Source organism: Lepidochelys kempii, chromosome 24 (genome assembly GCF_965140265.1).
Source record: "Lepidochelys kempii isolate rLepKem1 chromosome 24, rLepKem1.hap2, whole genome shotgun sequence".
NCBI lineage: Eukaryota > Metazoa > Chordata > Testudines > Cheloniidae > Lepidochelys > Lepidochelys kempii.
The window spans coordinates 18,462,303-18,479,141 of record NC_133279.1 but is presented as its reverse complement, the minus strand read 5'-3'; the positions used below and the strand labels follow the sequence as shown (position 1 = coordinate 18,479,141).

Genomic DNA, 16,839 nt, shown 5'->3' with positions numbered 1-16,839 from the left:
CCATGGCAAACACGCCCAGACTCCTTGCTACCCCTGCCCCGCAGGCCCCTGCCCCCAGCGGGGAAGGGGGGTCAGGAATGTGATGGCAAAGGGGACAGGTTGGGGGAGGGATAGCTCAGTGGTTTGAGCATTGGCCTGTTAAACCCAGGGTTGTGAGTTCAATCCTTCAATCACCTACTACAGGACAGGCCTAACGAAGAAAACAACAGAACGCCACTAGCCGTCACCTTCAGCCCCCAACTAAAACCTCTCTAGTGCATCGTCAAGGATCTACAACCTGTCCTAAAGGATGACCCAACACTCTCACAAATCTTGGGAGACAGGCCAGTCCTTGCCTACAGACAGCCCCCCAACCTGAAGCAAATACTCACCAACAACCACATACCACACAACAGAACCACTAACCCAGGAACCTATCCTTGCAACAAAGCCCGTTGCCAACTGTGCCCACATATCTATTCAGGGGACACCATCACAGGGCCTAATAACATCAGCCACACTATCAGAGGCTTGTTCACCTGCACATCCACCAATGTGATATATGCCATCATGTGCCAGCAATGCCCCTCTGCCATGTACATTGGTCAAACTGGACAGTCTCTACGTAAAAGAATAAATGGACACAAATCAGATGTCAAGAATTATAACATTCATAAACCAGTCGGAGAACACTTCAATCTCTCTGGTCACGCGATTACAGACATGAAAGTTGCGATATTACAACAGAAAAACTTCAAATCCAGACTCCAGCGAGAAACTGTTGAATTGGAATTCATTTGCAAATTGGATACAATTAATTTAGGCTTGAATAGAGACTGGGAGTGCCTAAGTCATTATGCAAGGTAACCTATTTCCCCTTGTTTTTTCCTACCCGCCCCCCCCCCAGACGTTCTTGTTAAACCCTGGATTTGTGCTGGAAATGGCCCCCCTTGATTATCATACACATTGTAAGGAGAGTGATCACTTTAGATAAGCTATTACCAGCAGGAGAGTGGGGTGGGGGGAGAGAAAACCTTTTGTAGTGGTAAACACCCATTTTTTCATGGTTTGTGTGTATAAAAAGATCTTCTGCACTTTCCACAGTATGCATCTGAGGAAGTGAGCTGTAGCTCAGGAAAGCTCATGCTCAAATAAATTGGTTAGTCTCTAAGGTGCCACAAGTCCTCCTTTTCTTTTTGCAATCCTTGAGGGGGCCATGTAGGGATCTGGGTCAAAAATTGGGGATTGGTCCTGCTTTGAGCAGGGGGTTGGACTAGATGATCTCCTAAGGTCCCTTCCAAACCTGATATTCTATTCTATTCCCTCCAGCCGCCCCTGGATTCAGGGCTCCGCCCCCCCTCCCCCCAAATCTGGGGCTGTTGCTCAGTGGGTTTCTTACCCAACTTGCTGCCCCTCCCCCACTGGCTCTTGGGAAACTTCCCCCAGTGGCCAGGGGACCCTGCCCTGGGAGCTGTGGGGTGGGGAAGGAGCTGGGGCCTTGTGACACCTCCAGGAGCCAGGGTCCCACAGACACAGTGCTGTGGGGACCCAGCCCCAAATACTGCCCCACACCCGGGGGCCTGGGTTCCATCCCCAGCTCAGGGAGCGGGGTCATAGAATCATAGAACTGGAAGGGACCTCAAGAGGTCTCTAGTCCAGTCCCATGCACTTGTGGCAGGACTAAGTATTATCTAGACCATTCCTGGACAGGTGTTTGTCTAACCTGCTCTTAAAAATCCCCAACGATGGAGATCCCACAACCGCCCTGGGCAATTTATTCCAGTGCTTAACCACCCTGACAGGTAGGAAGTTTTTCCTCATATCCAACCTAAATCGCCCTGGCTGCAATTTAAGCCCATTGCTTCTTGTCCTGTCCTCTGAGGTTAAAAAAGAACAATTCCTGTCCCTCCTCCTTGTAACAACCTTTTATGTACTTGAAAACTGTTACGATGTCCCCTCTCGGTCTTCTCTTCTCCAGACTAAACAAACCCAGTGTTTTCAATCTTCCCTCATAGGTCACGTTTTCTAGACCTCTAATAATTCGTGTTGCTCTTCTCTGGACTTTCTCCAATTTGTCCACATCCTTCCTGAAATGTGGTGCCCAGACCTGGACACAATACTCCAGTTGAGGCCTAATCAGCGTGGAGTAGAGCGGAAGAATTACTGCTTGTGTCTTGCTTACAACACTCCTGCTAACACATCCCAGAATGATGTCTGCTTTTTTTGCAACAGCGTTACACTGTTGACTCATATTTAGCTTGTGATCCACTATGACCCCCAGCTCCCTTTCCGCAGTACTCCTTCCTAGGCCGTCATTTCCCATTTAGTGTGTGTGCAACTGATTGATCCTTCCTAAGTGGAGAACTTTGCATTTGTTCTTATTGAATTTCATCCTATTTACTTCAGACCATTTCTCTGGTTTGTCCAGATCATTTTGAATTTTAATCCTATCCTCCAAAGCACTTGCAACCCCTCCCAGCTTGGTATCGTCCGCAAACTTTATAAATGTACTCGCTATGCAATTATCTAAATAATGTATGATGACAGTGAACAGAACCAGACCCAGAACTGATCCCTGCAGGACCCCACTTGATACGCCCTTCCAGCATGATTGTGAACCACTGATAACTACTCCCTGGGAACTATTTTCCAACCAGTTTTGCACCCACCTTATAGTAGCTCCATCTAGGTTGTATTTTCTTAGTTTCTTTATGAGGAGGTCATGCGAGACAGTATCAAAAGCCTTACTAAAGTCAAGATAGACCACGTCTCCTGCTTCCCTCCTATCCACAAGGCTTGTTACCCTGTCAAAGAAAGCTCTCGGGTTGGTTTGAAACGATTTGTTCTTGACAACTCCATGCTGACTGTTACTTACCAACTTATTATTTTCTAGATGTTTGCAAACTGATTGCTTAATTATTTGCTCCATTATCCTTTCCGGGTACAGAAGTTAAGCTGACTGGTCTGTAATTCCCCAGGTTGTCCTTATTTCCTTTTTTTAGATGGGCACTAGATTTGCCCTTTTCCAGTCGTCTGGAATGTCTCCCGTCTTCCATGACTTCTCAAAGGTAATCGCTGATGGCTCAGGTATCTCCTCAGTCAGCTCCTTGAGTATTCTAGGATGCATTTCATCAGGCCCTGGTGACTTGAAGACAACTAGTCCAGTGGGTTAGAGCTGGGGAGGGTTGGGAGCCAGGACTCCTGGGGTCTCACTCTGCGCCCCCGTTCCTTGCAGCCCAGCGCCCCCTAGTGTCACACTGGGGCATTGGAGTCAGCACTGACCGATGTTTTTGTGGGAAGGGACCTGGCGTCCTGGATTCCCAGCCCCGTTCCCCAACACCCTTAGCTCCTCGGTGTGGGCTTGTCTCTGTCCTGTGTGAAGCACCTGGCATGGAGTATTAACCTGGGAATGTTGCGTGGAAGTTTTCCTAGTTTACTGTCTGCATTGATACTAGATGGGGTGGGAAATCAGGGGGTGACTTCACTGAGGTACGATACCTGATGGCCTGCACATAACCTGAGCTAGGAGGGGGCTGGGGCCAGGTGGCACCTTCTGCCGGGGAAACTGGACAAAGGCTGGAGGAGGAGCTGGGGGCAGGCGGGGTGAGACAGCTGGAGGGAGTTTCAGTTTGGAACTGGCTGGGGAGACAGGGGGAGGCCCAGGACCTGAGTCTGGGCTCCCTGCCCCCCAAGACGGACCCGGCTGAGGGATCCTGTTCTCTGCACCTACAAGCTCTGTTTTTGGCTGTGTTGCTGTCGTCTAATAAACCTTCTGTTTCCCCGGCTGGCTGAGAGTCCCGGTGAATCGCAGGCCGTGGGGGGTGCAGGGCCCTGACCTCCCCCCCCCCCGTGACACCTGGCAGAATGGGGCCCTGGGTGAGCATGAGAACAATGAGGACAGCGGGCCCGGGGGAGGCACCCACCCTAGACGGGCCGATCTGTCCGGGGCTGGGGTCCTGGTTGGGGCGCATTAACCCTGTGATGCGCAGGGGCCGTGGGTCTGAGCCGGGTGGTGTGTGGGGGGCGTAACTGAGGCTCCTGTTTTCAGCAGCGGTCAATTCCCCCTCCAGTGTGACCCCCCCACACACCTATCAGGACCAGCTCCATCTCTGGGGACATGAGCAGTTGTCCTGGAGAGCTCATATTGGGTTCGCCTCCCGCTGTGGGGACTAGATTTACCACCCCGCCCATGTGAGGTGGGGGCAGGTGAGTCACATCCCCTGCCCCCCCCCCGGCAGTGGAGGCAGGCAGGGCTGTCAGGAAAGGTGGGGCACGGTGCAAAAGGGGCTGTACCCCCTGCCCCATACCTGGGCTGGGAGGGGCAAGGGAGGTGCTTCGTGCCGGCTCTGCTCCCTCCCCCCACTTCCCCTGTCTCTGCCCTTTGCCCCCAGCTGGGAACCAGGCGTCTCTGCTGTCCCGGCAGGTCCCGGCGGGTCCCGCAGCAGCGAAGGGCGATGGGTCGAATCCCCCACAGACCGGGCGGCCCTTGGACAGGGATTTTCCTGGCAGGTCAGAGGGATGGGGCGGGGCAGGGAGAGGGGAGAATGTGGGACCCAGGTGTCCGGGACACAAAGGCCTCTAATAGGCACCATTGCAAATGAAAGAAGAGGGGCTGCGGGTCAGGAGTGAGGGGCACCAGCAGAACTGGGGGGAGCTGGGCTAGCAGGGGTCTGTGGGTCAGGATTGAGGGGCACGGGCAGAGCTTGGGTGGGGGGTCCCCAGGGCTGGGCTGGTACGAGCAGATTCCGATGCTTCCTTCCCCAGGCTGGTTCCTTCCCTGGGCTCCCCCAAGGCTGTGCCCCACAGCCCTGGGGTGGGACCTGTCAGATGCCACATTGTTCCCCACAGATCCTGCTTTGCATGGTGGGATTAGCAGGGATCAGCTGTTTGTGTCTCTCTGTCCCAGAGCATTTGCGGGGGACACATCCAGCCCCCCTCCACAAACTCCCTTCCCCCAAATCCAGCCCCATGCAGAGACTCAGGTGGGTCCCATTGCAGCAAAGGGTGATGGGGCAAATCCATGACAGACCAGGCAGCTCTGGGAGGCGCGCGTGATGGGGCGGAGACCATGGTGTTTGGGACCCACATGGCTGTAACAGGGGACAGTGCAAATCAAAGCAAAGGGGCTGCAGGTCGGGAGTGAGGGGCACCAGTTGGTACCTGTCTCTCTGGTCTCCCGCCCACAGCCTCCATCCTGGGCTCCTACCTCCAGCCGGCGCCGGCCCAGACCCCGACCCCAGTGACCATCGTCCTCACCCCGCCGAGCCCCGCGGTGGGAGGGGGCGTCAGCCTGGCCCCCCCAAATCCTCCACAGGACTTCACGTCCTGCAGCTGGTACCGATCAGCGACCGCTGATGGAAACAGCCAGATCCTCACCTACAACCCAGGACCACCCCCCGTCCAGACCAACGGCTTGGCCCACACGGGGCGGGAGACAGCGGGGCTGGACTGCTCCCTGCACATCGCGGGGTTAATGCTCAACGACACCGGGAGCTACACGGTGCAGATTCAGAGCCCGACTAGCCCTGTCCTCACCACGGTGCATCTGCCCGTCTCTGGTAAGTGTCACCCCCGAGAGCTGCTCCTTCCCCATCCCCGCCCCAGCGATGGGGCTCTGGGTGTCTCCCCCTTGGGAAGAACCTGGCTAGATCATGGGGGGGAACCTGCCCCCAAACTCAGACACCGTGGGGCAACCTAGGTACCCCAACACCTGAGAGATGGTGACCCCCCAAACTGTGGGGCTCTGGACCCCCAGGCCCCACCTTGCCCCTCCCTGAACTGGAAGCCAAAACCTGCCCCAACCTACATGGACCTGAACATGGACGGGGAGTGACCCTGGCCCCCCAGGCACTGTTGGGATTGATTATCTGCATCGCATGGGCCCCCAGGACCCCCCTGTGCCAGGTTCACAGACCTTCCCACGCAGAGCTCACACGCCCCACCCCCCAGAGCCTGGATCGAACCCAGGAGTCCTGGCTCAGAGCACACACTCCTCTAACACACCAGACCCCACTCCCAGAGCTGAGATAGAACCCAGGAGTCCCGGCTCCCAGAATTCCACTCTTTCTCAAGTAGCCCTACGCTAAAGATGATGGCTGGATAACAGCTCACTACTGCTACCAGGCAGCTGGGTCGGAATCCCCACAGGGCTGTGGGTCAGGACTCCCACGGTGCTGTTCACCCCAGTGACGCTCTCTCTGTTCCCAGAAATGCTGTCCAAGCCCACGGTGACGCCAAACCAAGCCCAGGTGCTGGAGAACGGGACCTTCACCCTCACGTGTAACAGCTCCCCCCACGCCGACACCCTGCTCTGGCTCCGGGACGGGGCGTCCCTCGCGCCCAGTGACCGGCTGGGGCTGTCCCCTGACAACCGGACCCTCACGGTGTTGGGTGCCACCCGGGGCGATGCCGGCGCCTACCAGTGCGAGGTCAGGAACCCCGTCAGCACCGAACGCAGCGAGCCCAGCACTGTGACGGTAGCCTGTGAGTAACTGCAGCCCCGTCCCCCGGCCGCGCTGCCCCCGGCCCTGCCGGCATCGCCCAGCCGCGGAGATGCAGCTCCCCCAGCATGGAGCACAGGGGAAGTTTATGGAGGGCCCCTTCCGGGCCACTGAGATGCAGCTGCCTCTGGGGTGGATCACGCGGGCTGTTTCTACAGGCTTCTCTGGCCTGGTGCTGAGATGCGGCCATTTCTGGGTTGAGGCACAGCGGCTGTTTATACTGGGACCTCCGTCCATCCCCTGATCTCCTCTCTCTCTGCAGATGGGCCAGACTCCACCAGGATAGACCCGCCTGGACCCATCAACGTGACCTTCGGGTCCCCTCTGACCCTGACATGTGTCACCGACTCCGTCCCAGCCCCGAGCTATCGCTGGGTTCTCAACGGCACAGACATGAAGGAGACCGGGACCAACTTGAGCTTTAGCCCCACGGCCTGGGCTCAGCACGGCACGTACGAGTGCCGGGTCCACAACCCCGTCACCAGCCGCACTGCCTGGGCGTCTGTCGCCGTGCGGGTCATGGGTGAGTCCCCGGGATGGAAGAACGTGCTGCAGACACAGGGATCCCACTTCTGGCACCAACGCCCCAGCGCGGCGCTAGGGGCCCAGGCTGCAAGGGGTGGGGTGAGGGGATTGTGGCTGAACGTCTGATCCAACACTGCCCCCCCTCACACACGTTTTTCCTCCTGATGCCCCTCCCCCAGGTGCCCATTCAGGTCTCTCTGCTGGGGCCATTGCCGGGATCGTCATCGGGTCACTGGTGGGGATGGCGCTGGTCGGAGTCGGGGTCTATTTCCTCTGTGAGTAACAGCCCCCACCCTTCGGGAGAGCCAGGACCCCTGGGTTCTCTCCCTGGCACCGGGACGAGAGTGGGGTGTAGTGGGTTAGAGTGGGAGTGAGGAGAGGGGCTGGGAGCCAGGACTCCTGGGTTCTCTCCCTGGCTCTGCGGGGGAGTGGGGTCTCATGGTTAGAGCAGGGGGGCTGGGAGCCAAGGCCCCAATTCCAGCGTCTCTGATGATTCCTCCCAGACTCTCGCTGCCGGAACGAGACCCCCAGGGAGAACGAGGCACCTGTCCCAGTGTACGAGAACCCGCCCCCTACAGCCGGGGCATGGCCAGTGGTGAGTGACAAGGGCCACCTCCACCCCCCTCTATTCCAGGCCCAGCCCCTCCTCTGCGGATGCCCCTCAGTCCAGACCCACAGCCCCCAGCCAGTTTACCCTGTCCCCTTTGGGCAGGGGTGGGGGAGGGTTACACAAACCCTGGGTCCCACTGACTCTCCCGGTTTCCCCCCCTCGAGCTCGGCTGGGGGGTCTCTGGGGTCTGGTGCTAATGTCCCTCTTGCCTCTGTCTCCTCCAGGCCCAGCCCGGGAAGCCCCCTGACCCCAGCCCCATATACGAGGTGAGCGCCAGCCCCTGAGGGGGTTCAGACCCAGTGAGGAGAGGGGGGAGCTGCCCCCCAGAAGCCCTATGGCTGAGAATGGGGCTGGTTATTACATTCCCCCAGGGGGGCGCAGAGTGAACCAGAGGGGGACGAGCCGGGAGCCCCAGAGCTGAGGGGAGTGGTTCTGGGGGGCCCAGCACTGGGTGGGGGAGGGATGGGCGCCCTGTAGTGGGAGGGGCTGCTGGTCTCGGTGAGGGATGGGCCCCTGGTGTGGGAGGGGCTGCTGGGGCCCCACGGGGGGGAGGGGACTGGGCGCTCCCCTGGGGCGTCTCTGGCTGAATCGTCCCCGTTTCCCCCAGACCCTGGAGCCCGGACAGCAGGACGTGTACGAGGAGCTGAAGAAGTGATGCCCCCTCCTGCCCCCTCCGGCCCCCCGGTGCATGCTGGGAGGGGCCCGGTGCATGCTGGGAAAGGCGCGTCCCCGAGCCTGGGTCCCGCCGCCCGGGGACGTCCCACCAATGAAGCATTAAAGGGCAGGAACAGCCACTGCCCGGCCCGGGGGGTCCGTCCGTCCAGGCTGCTTCCCTGGTGCCCATCACCGCAGCGTCTGGGCCCCTCCAAGGCCTCGTCCCCCCACCCCTGTGGGGGGCTGGGCCATTCTCCCCACTGCACAGAGGGGCCCGGGCAGCTCACTGACCAGCCTGGGTCCCACAGGGAGTCTGTGGGGCTGCAGGGACTCAGACCCGGGTCTCCCCAGTGCCCGACTGGTGCTCAAACCAGGGCCTGGGGTCCCTACCCAGGGCTTCCCCCCGCACCCCCCACACACTTCCTGGTGTTTGTTCTAAGTCTGCCGCCCATTCCTGTCATTTCCCGACCCCTAGTTCTTGTGTTTCGAGGAGTAAATAACAGGAGCCTCCAGCGGCTCCTTCTCCAGCTCTGGGCTCCGGTCAATAAACTCAGCCTGGTTGTCTCTGTAAGGCCTGGCCGTGCTGGGGCCGAGTGGGGCGCTGGCTGCGAGGGGGTCACTGCTCAGCTGGGGGGTCTGAGTCCGTGGGGGCAGCGGAGCTGGGAACTCAGCCAATGGGCAGCGCCAGGGGCTGGGCACCCCAGGGGGATCCTGGGCAATTAGGGGGCGCCGATCACTGACCTGTCGAGGGCTGAGCGGGGAGGGGGGTTGTGCTGTCCATGGAGGGGGGGTCGGGGGTCTGACCCCCAGCAAGGCCAGACAAGGCTCCTCACAGCGGGGCAGGGGGTCACGGGGGGCCTCCCAGCACTGCACCCCGGGAAGTGTCACACGGCGCAGCCCAGGGGTGCAGGGGGAGCAGAGAGAGAGCAAAGGCCCCACACGCGGCCTCTTCAGGCCTTCAGGCTGGGGGCTCCGGGCAGGACCCCCCATGACCCGGGCGCGGGCCGTCCCTGCAGGCTGGGGGCTCTGGGCAGGGCCCCCCCAGGCCCCGGGCGCGGGCCGTCCCTGCAGGCTGGGGGCTCCGGGCGGGGTCCAGGGGTCCCTGGCGCGATGCCGGCGCCAGCAGGGCCAAGGGGACCCGGGTGCGTCTGGCCCGTTGCTGCCCCCTGCTGGCGAAGCACGGCCTAGCCCCCCGCAGGGATCAGCCGGACAGGGGCTGCCCTGGCAGGGAGCTCTCTGCCCCGCTCCTGGGGAGCCAGCGGTTGGCCCCGCTGGGCCAGGCCTGATTTGCGTCCCTGGGCTGGGACCCTCTGGGCTTTGCCCCTTCGTTGCAGGCGGGGCCGGGCTGGGTGGTGGGGCCCAGGGAGCTGTCAGCTTACGGAGACGGGTTTAGTGGGTGTTTGGATCCCACGGGGAGCGCTGGTTTGGACTTTGTGACCCCAGCTTGTCCGTCAGCCTGGGGGTGTCTGTGTCCGGCTGGGGATGTCTGTGTCACGTTGGGGGTGTTTGTGTCCACCTGGGGGTGTCTGTGTCACGCTGGGGGTGTCTGTGTCCGGCTGGGGGTGTGTCCGGCTGGGGGTGTCTGTGTCACGCTGGGGGTGTCTTGTGTGAACCTGGGAGTGTCTGTGTCCGGCTGGGGGTGTGTCTGCCTGGGGTTGTCTGTGTCACATTGGGGGTGTCTGTGTCACGCTGGGGATGTCTGTGTCTGCATGGGGGTGTCTGTGTCATGCTGGGGGTGTGTCAGCCTGGGTGTGTCTGTGTCACGTTGGGGGTGTCTGTGTCCGGCTGGGGGTGTGTCCGGCTGGGGGTGTCTGGGTCTGGCTGGGGGTGTCTGTGTCTGCCTGGGGGGGTCTGGGTCCGGCTGGGGGGGTCTGTGTCAGCCTGGGGGGGTCTGGGTCCGGCTGGGGGGGTCTATGTCTGGCTGTTGCCTGTTTCTGCTGCTTCCTGCTCCCCACGGGCCCTGTCTCTCCCCTGGGCTCCTTCTCTCGTCAGTGAGTCAGACTTTCCTCCTGGCCCTGCCCTGTCTGACCGCACGGTGGGGGGAGCCGCGGGGGGGTCGTGTGACCCTTTCTGGCACAGGGAGGGTTGGGGCCCATGTCCAGCCAACCCCTGTCCCGGACTCCCCCCCTCGACCCCCACAAGGGCGGGGGGGGGGGTTGGCCTGGCCCTGCAGCTGCCTGGGCAGAACGTGGAACCCGACGGCGCCACCCCCCAGCCCCGCTCGGCCCAAGAGCCCCGGCCTGGGGGCAGCGACAATGGGCCGGCGGCTCCCCGACACCCCGGGGTAACGCTCCGCAACGCTGGGACCCGCAGGACGCAGCGAGACGGACGGGCTGACACTGATTGACCCCCCCGCCCCGTGTGTGTGTCCCCCCTGCGCCCCCTGCTGGACGGGACGGGCCCTGCTGTGGGGGTGGGGTGGGGGGGGTGTATGACGCTATGAGTGTGGTGGTGTGTATGGGTGTGGGTGTTCGGGAGTGTTTGTGTGTGGGAGGATGGGTGGGTGGGTGAGTGGATGTGTCTATGGGTGTGGGGAGGGGAGTGTGTGTGGGTGTGTATGGTGTGTATCGTGGGGGTGTCTATGGGTGTGTGCATGGTGTGCGTGGGGGGTGTGGGTGTGTATGGTGTGTATCGTGGGGGTGTCTATGGGTGTGTGCATGGTGTGCGTGGGGGGTGTGGGTGTGTATGGTGTGTATCGTGGGGGTGTCTATGGGTGTGTGCATGGTGTGCGTGGGGGGTGTGGGTGTGTATGGTGTGTATTGTGGGGGTGTCTATCGGTGTGTGCATGGTGTGCGTGGGGGGTGTGGGCGTGTATGGTGTGTATCGTGGGGGTGTCTATGGGTGTGTGCATGGTGTGCGTGGGGGGTGTGGGTGTGTATGGTGTGTATTGTGGGGGTGTCTATCGGTGTGTGCATGGTGTGCGTGGGGGGTGTGGGCGTGTATGGTGTCTATCGTGGAGGTGTGTATCATGGGGGTGTCTATGGGTGTGTGCATGGTGTGCGTGGGGGGTGTGGGTGTGTATGGTGTGTATCGTGGGGGTGTCTATGGGTGTGTGTATAGTGGGGGGGGTGTATGGGTGTGTGGGTGGGTGGTGTGTGTGTGTGGGGTGTCTGTGCGGGTGTGTATGGGGTGGGGGTGGGGGAGTGGGGCATGTTTGTGGGTGTAGGTGTGGGTGTGTGCAGGTGTGTGGGTGGGGGTGTGGGTGTGTATCCTGGGGGTGTCTATGGGTGTGTGTATGGTGTCTGTGCGGGTGTGTATGGGGGTGTATAGTGTGTATTGTGGGGGTGTCTATGGGTGTGTGTATAGTGGGGGGGTGTATGGGTGTGTGGGTGGGTGGTGTGTGTGTGTGGGGTGTCTGTGCGGGTGTGTATGGGGTGGGGGTGGGGGAGTGGGGCATGTTTGTGGGTGTAGGTGTGGGTGTGTGCAGGTGTGTGGGTGGGGGTGTGGGGGTGTATCCTGGGGGTGTCTATGGGTGTCTGTGCGGGTGTGTATGGGGGTGTATAGTGTGTATTGTGGGGGTGTCTATCGGTGTGTGCATGGTGTGCGTGGGGGGTGTGCGCGTGTATGGTGTCTATCGTGGAGGTGTGTATCATGGGGGTGTCTATGGGTGTGTGCAGGTGTGTGTGTGGGGGGGTGTCTGTGTGGGGGTGGGTGGACACACATGGGCCCACAGGCGGGGCGGGATCAGGCTGCTCAGCCCAGCTCTGTGTCTGTCTGTGCCCAGGGGCCTCACACTCTGTCCTGTTCCCCCCGAGCCCCGGCCCATCCTGCCGGGGGGGGCTTTGGCTCCCAGAAATGTCCCAGATTCCCGTCAGTCTGGGCTCTGCCCCCCCCTCCGCAGGGGTCTCCCTGTGCCCCCCACTCCCTAACGGGGGGTTTGTCTCCCACTTCCCACAGGTGACTTCCAGGGATGAGCCCCCCCTCCACACAGCCTCCACTGGGGGGCAATACCTGGGGGGAACAAGGGGAGTAGGAGCCCTGGAGGCTGGGGGGCCCTGCCCCCTTGCATGCACCAGACCCCCAGGGGCCGATTTCTGCGCTGTGTGACCCCCCCCACACACATCTGCCAGGGCCAGACCCCCCCTCAAGGGAGCAGCAGGGGCCCGGATGGCTGCACCCCCCCACCCCCGTGTCTGGGTGGGGGCAGGGGAGGCAGGCAGGGCTGTCACGAAAGGGGGGGCACGGTGCCAAAGGGGCCGCACCCCCTGCCCCATACCTGGGCTGGGAGGGGCAAGGGAGGTGCTTCGTGCCGGCTCCGCTCTCTCCCGCTTCCCCCGTCTCTGCCCTTTGCCCGCAGCTGGGAACCAGGCGTCTCTGCCGTCCCGGCGGGTCCCGGCGGGTCCCGCAGCAGCGAAGGGCGATGGGGCGAATCCCCCACAGACCGGGCGGCCCTTGGACAGGGATTCTCCTGGCAGGTCAGAGGGGGAGAACGTGGGACCCAGGTGTCCGGGGCAGAAAGGGCTGCAATAGGAGCCAGTGTGAATGAAAGCGGAGGGGCCGTGGGTCGGGACTCAGGGGCCCCGGCAGAGCTGGGCGAGGGGCACCCCAGGGCTGGAGTAGTCGGAGGGGGGCTCTGACGCTTCCTTTCCCAGGCTGGCTCCAACCCCACCCTCCCCCGAGGCTGAGCCCCCAAGCCACGGGGACACGCACAGAAGCCCCGTTGTGTCCCGCAGCAGGGATCAGCTGTTTGCTTGTGTCTCTCTAGGCTAGAGAACTGGGGGACACACACCCAGCCCCCCCCCACACTGAATTCCCTCCCCCCAGGTCTAGCAGGCGGAACCAGAGCCAGGCAGAGACCCAGGGACCCGGCACCCCGTGGGGGGGGCGGGGGGAGAAGGGAGAAGACCCTTTCCCTACCCCGCCAACACCCCCGGCACGGGTTCCTTCCTCCAAAGCGAAGGGGAAGTGAGCGGAGGAGGCTGGGAGGGGAAGTCTGAGGCCGGAGGGGCCCCGTGGGGCTGCCCTGCCTGTGGGTCCGGACTCCAGGGTCCCGGCCCAGAGACGCCTCCCCTGGGTCGAGGCAGGTCCGGCTGCAGCAAAAGGCGGCGGGGCGGCACCTGGCGAGGGGTCCCTTGCAGCTGAGAGGGTGGGGGGGGACCCAGGTGTCCCAGACACCAAGGACTGTACCAGGGGACAGAGCAAATGCAAACGGAGGGGCTGCAGGTCGGGAGTGAGGGGCACCACTTGGTATCTGCCTCTCTGGTCTCCCCCCGCAGCCTCCGTCCTGGGCTCCTGCCTCCAGCCGGCGCCGGCCCAGACCCCGCTGACCATCGTCCTCACCCCGCCGAGCCCCGCGGTGGGAGGGGGCGTCAGCCTGGCCCCCCAGAATCCGCCACAGGACTTCGTGTCGTGCAGCTGGTACCGATCAGCGACCACGGATCCAAGCAGCCGGATCCTCACCTACTTCCCAGGACCACCCCCCGTCCAGAACAACGACTCGGCCCACACGGGGCGGGAGACAGCGGGGCCGGGCTGCGCCCTGCACATCGCGGGGTTAAGGCTCAATGACACCGGGAGCTACACGGTGGATATTCAGAGCCCGACTAGCCCTGCCGTCACCACCACGGTGCATCTGCCCGTCTCTGGTAAGAGCCACCCCCGGGCCCTGCCCCGTCCCCATCCCCGCCCCAGCGATGGGCTCTGGGCCTCTCCCCCGGGATGAGCCTGGCTGGGTCATGGGGGGGACCTGCCCCCAAACGCAGACCCTGCCCTGTATGTGGCATCCCACCCCCCTGCCCCCAAGAGATGATGACCCCCCAATACACAGAGATGTGGGGCTCTGGGCCCCCAAACGCCCCCTCCCTGAGCTGGGAGCCAGGACTGAACATGGATGGGGAGGGACCCCCCCCCAACAGCTGCTGCTGTCGCAGTTGGTATAATCTGCATTAACCCCATTCTGCCGGCTCCACAGACCTCCCCACGCAGACCCCACTCCCCTGCCCTGCCCGGATCGAACCCAGGAGTCCTGGCTCCCAGCCCCCGCTGCTCTAACCCACCAGCCCCCACTCCCGTCCCAGAGCTGGGGAGAGAACCCAGGAGTCCTGGCTCCCAGAGCCCCACTCTTTCCCATGTAGCCGTGTAGCCCTACAATAAAGTCTGTGGCTGGATAACAGCTCACTACTGCTGCCAGGGAGCTGGGTCTGAATCCTCCACAGGGCTGCGGGGCAGGAGCCCCGTAGAGCGAGGGCTCCCCTGGGGTCGGGGTGAATCCAACTGCTCCCCCAGGGACGCTCTCTCTGTTCCCAGAAATGCTGCCCAAGCCCACGGTGACGCCAAACCAAGCCCAGGTGCTGGAGAACGGGACCTTCACCCTCACGTGTAACAGCTCCCCCCACGCCGACACCCTGCTCTGGCTCCGGGACGGGGCGTCCCTCGCGCCCAGTGACCGGCTGGGGCTGTCCCCTGACAACCGGACCCTCACGGTGTCGGGTGCCACCCGGGGCGATGCCGGCGCCTACCAGTGCGAGGTCAGGAACCCCGTCAGCACCGAACGCAGCGAGCCCAGCACCGTGACGGTGGCCTGTGAGTAACTGCAGCCCCGTCCCCCGGCCGTGCTGCCCCCGGCCCTGCCGGCATCGCCCAGCCGCGGAGATGCAGCCATCTCTGGGGTGGGGCACCGGGGCTGTTCATACGGGGATCTCTCACTGGCGCTGTCCTTTCCCTTCATCCTCTCCCTCTCTGTGTAGACGGGCCAGACTCTGCCAGGATAGACCCGCCAGGACCCATCGACCTGACCCTCGGGTCCCCTCTCACCCTGTCGTGCGTCGCCGACTCCGTCCCAGCCCCGAGCTGTCGCTGGGTCCTCAATGGCACCGACACTAACGAGACCGGGACCAGCTTGACCTTTAACCCCACGACCTTAGCTCACCAGGGCACGTACGAGTGCCAGGCTCACAACCCAATTACCAACCGCACTGCCCGGGCGTCTGTCGCCATGCGGGTGACAGGGACGGGTGAGTCCCCGGGATGGAACAACGTGCTGCAGACACAGGGATCCCACCGCTGGCACCAACGCCCCAGTGCGGCACTAGGGGCCCAGGCTGCAGGGAGCGGCGTGGGGGGATTGTTACTGACCGACTGATCCAACCCTCCCATCTCTCCTCCAGCCCCAGTCGCCCCTCGTCCAGGTCTCTCTGCCGGGGCCGTCGCTGGTATCGTCATCGGGTCGCTGGCGGGGGCGGCGCTGGTCGGAGTCGGGGCCTATTTCCTCTGTGAGTAACACCCGGCCCCCCCGGGAGAGCCAGGACTCCTGGGTTCTCTCCCAGCTCTGGGAGGGAACTTGGGTCTAGTGGTTAGAGCAGAGGGCTGGGAGCCAGGACCCCAATTCCAGCATCTCTGATGATTCCTCCCAGACTCTCGCAGCCGGAACGAGACCCCCAGGGAGACCGGGGCACCTGTCTTGGTGTACGAGAACCTACCCCCAAAAGCCGGGAAAGGGCCAGTGGTGAGTGACAAGTCTCCAGTCCCGCCCCTTATTCCAGTCCCGCCCCCTCCTGAGTCCCGACCCGCAGCCCCCAGCCAGTTTACCCTGTCCCCTTTGGGCAGGGGTGGGGGAGGGTTACACAAACCCTGGGTCCCACTGACTCTCCCAGGGTCCCTCCCCCCACCCCGAGCTCGGCTGGAGGGGCGGGGGAGGGGGGGTCTCTGTGGTCCGGTGCTAAAGCCCCTCTTGCCTCTGTCTCCCCCAGGCCCAGCCCGGGAGCCCCCCTGACACCAGCCCCACATACCAGGTGAGCACCAGCCCCTTGCACTGTATCCTCCCTCTGAGGAGGGTTCGGACCCAGTGGGGGGAGGGGGAGCTGCCCCCCAGAAGCCCTATGGCTGAGAACGGGGCTGGTTAACACATCCCAGAGCGGGCGGAGCCAGAAGGGGACCAGCCGGGAGCCTCAGGGCTGAGGGGAGGCGCTATGGGGGGCCCAGCACTGGGAGGGGAAGGATGGGCCCCTGGTGTGGGAGGGGCTGTTGGGGCCCCATGGGGGGGAGGGGACTGGGCCCTCCCCTGGGGTGTCTCTGGCTGAATCGTCCCCGTTTCCCCCAGACGCTGCAGCCCCGACAGCAAGACGTGTACGAGGAGCTGAAGAAGTGACGCCCCCTCCGGCCCCCCGGTGCATGCTGGGAGGGGCCCGGTGCATGCTGGGAAAGGCGCGTCCCCAAGCCTGGGACCCGCCGCCCGGGGACGTCCCGCCGACGAAGCGTTAAAGGGCAGAAACAGCCACCGCCCGGCCCGGGGGGTCCGTCCGTCCAGGCTGCTTCCCTGGTGCCCATCACCGCAGCGTCTGGGCCCCTCCAAAGAAATCAGAAACTCAGCGCCTGTGAGTGGCTCTGGCTCCATTCTGCCCCGACCCAGGGGAGGCGTCTCTGGGCCGGGACCCTAGTATTTGGGAGCCCGCCTCTGCCACCGGCTTGGGGACGTCTCAGGACCAAACACCCCCCAGCCTGGGGCACGTGCCCTGTTTTCTGCCCGCCTGACCTGAGCCTGGCGCGCTGAGCTGTGTCCCACCCCAGGCCGCGGGAGCTCCCCACTGCACAGAGGGGCCAATGCGGCTCAGTGACCAGCCTGGGTCTCACGGG

General features: G+C 62.8%; 1 protein-coding gene across 1 annotated transcript; it reads left to right on the top strand.

The window, feature by feature from the left end:
* The first annotated feature begins 4,378 nt into the window (after positions 1-4,378).
* Positions 4,379-16,452, top strand: LOC140902670 (cell adhesion molecule CEACAM5-like). Its single transcript, XM_073323002.1, has 17 exons — positions 4,379-4,488; positions 5,166-5,537; positions 6,187-6,462; positions 6,742-7,002; positions 7,184-7,279; positions 7,508-7,599; positions 7,839-7,880; positions 8,222-8,265; positions 10,411-10,552; positions 12,416-12,683; positions 13,485-13,853; positions 14,515-14,790; positions 14,955-15,221; positions 15,375-15,479; positions 15,621-15,712; positions 15,957-15,998; positions 16,307-16,452. The coding sequence occupies exons 1-17, from the start codon at positions 4,434-4,436 to the stop codon at positions 16,352-16,354; spliced, it is 2,847 nt and encodes a 948-aa protein (XP_073179103.1). The 5' UTR covers positions 4,379-4,433; the 3' UTR covers positions 16,355-16,452.
* The last annotated feature ends 387 nt before the right edge of the window (positions 16,453-16,839 follow it).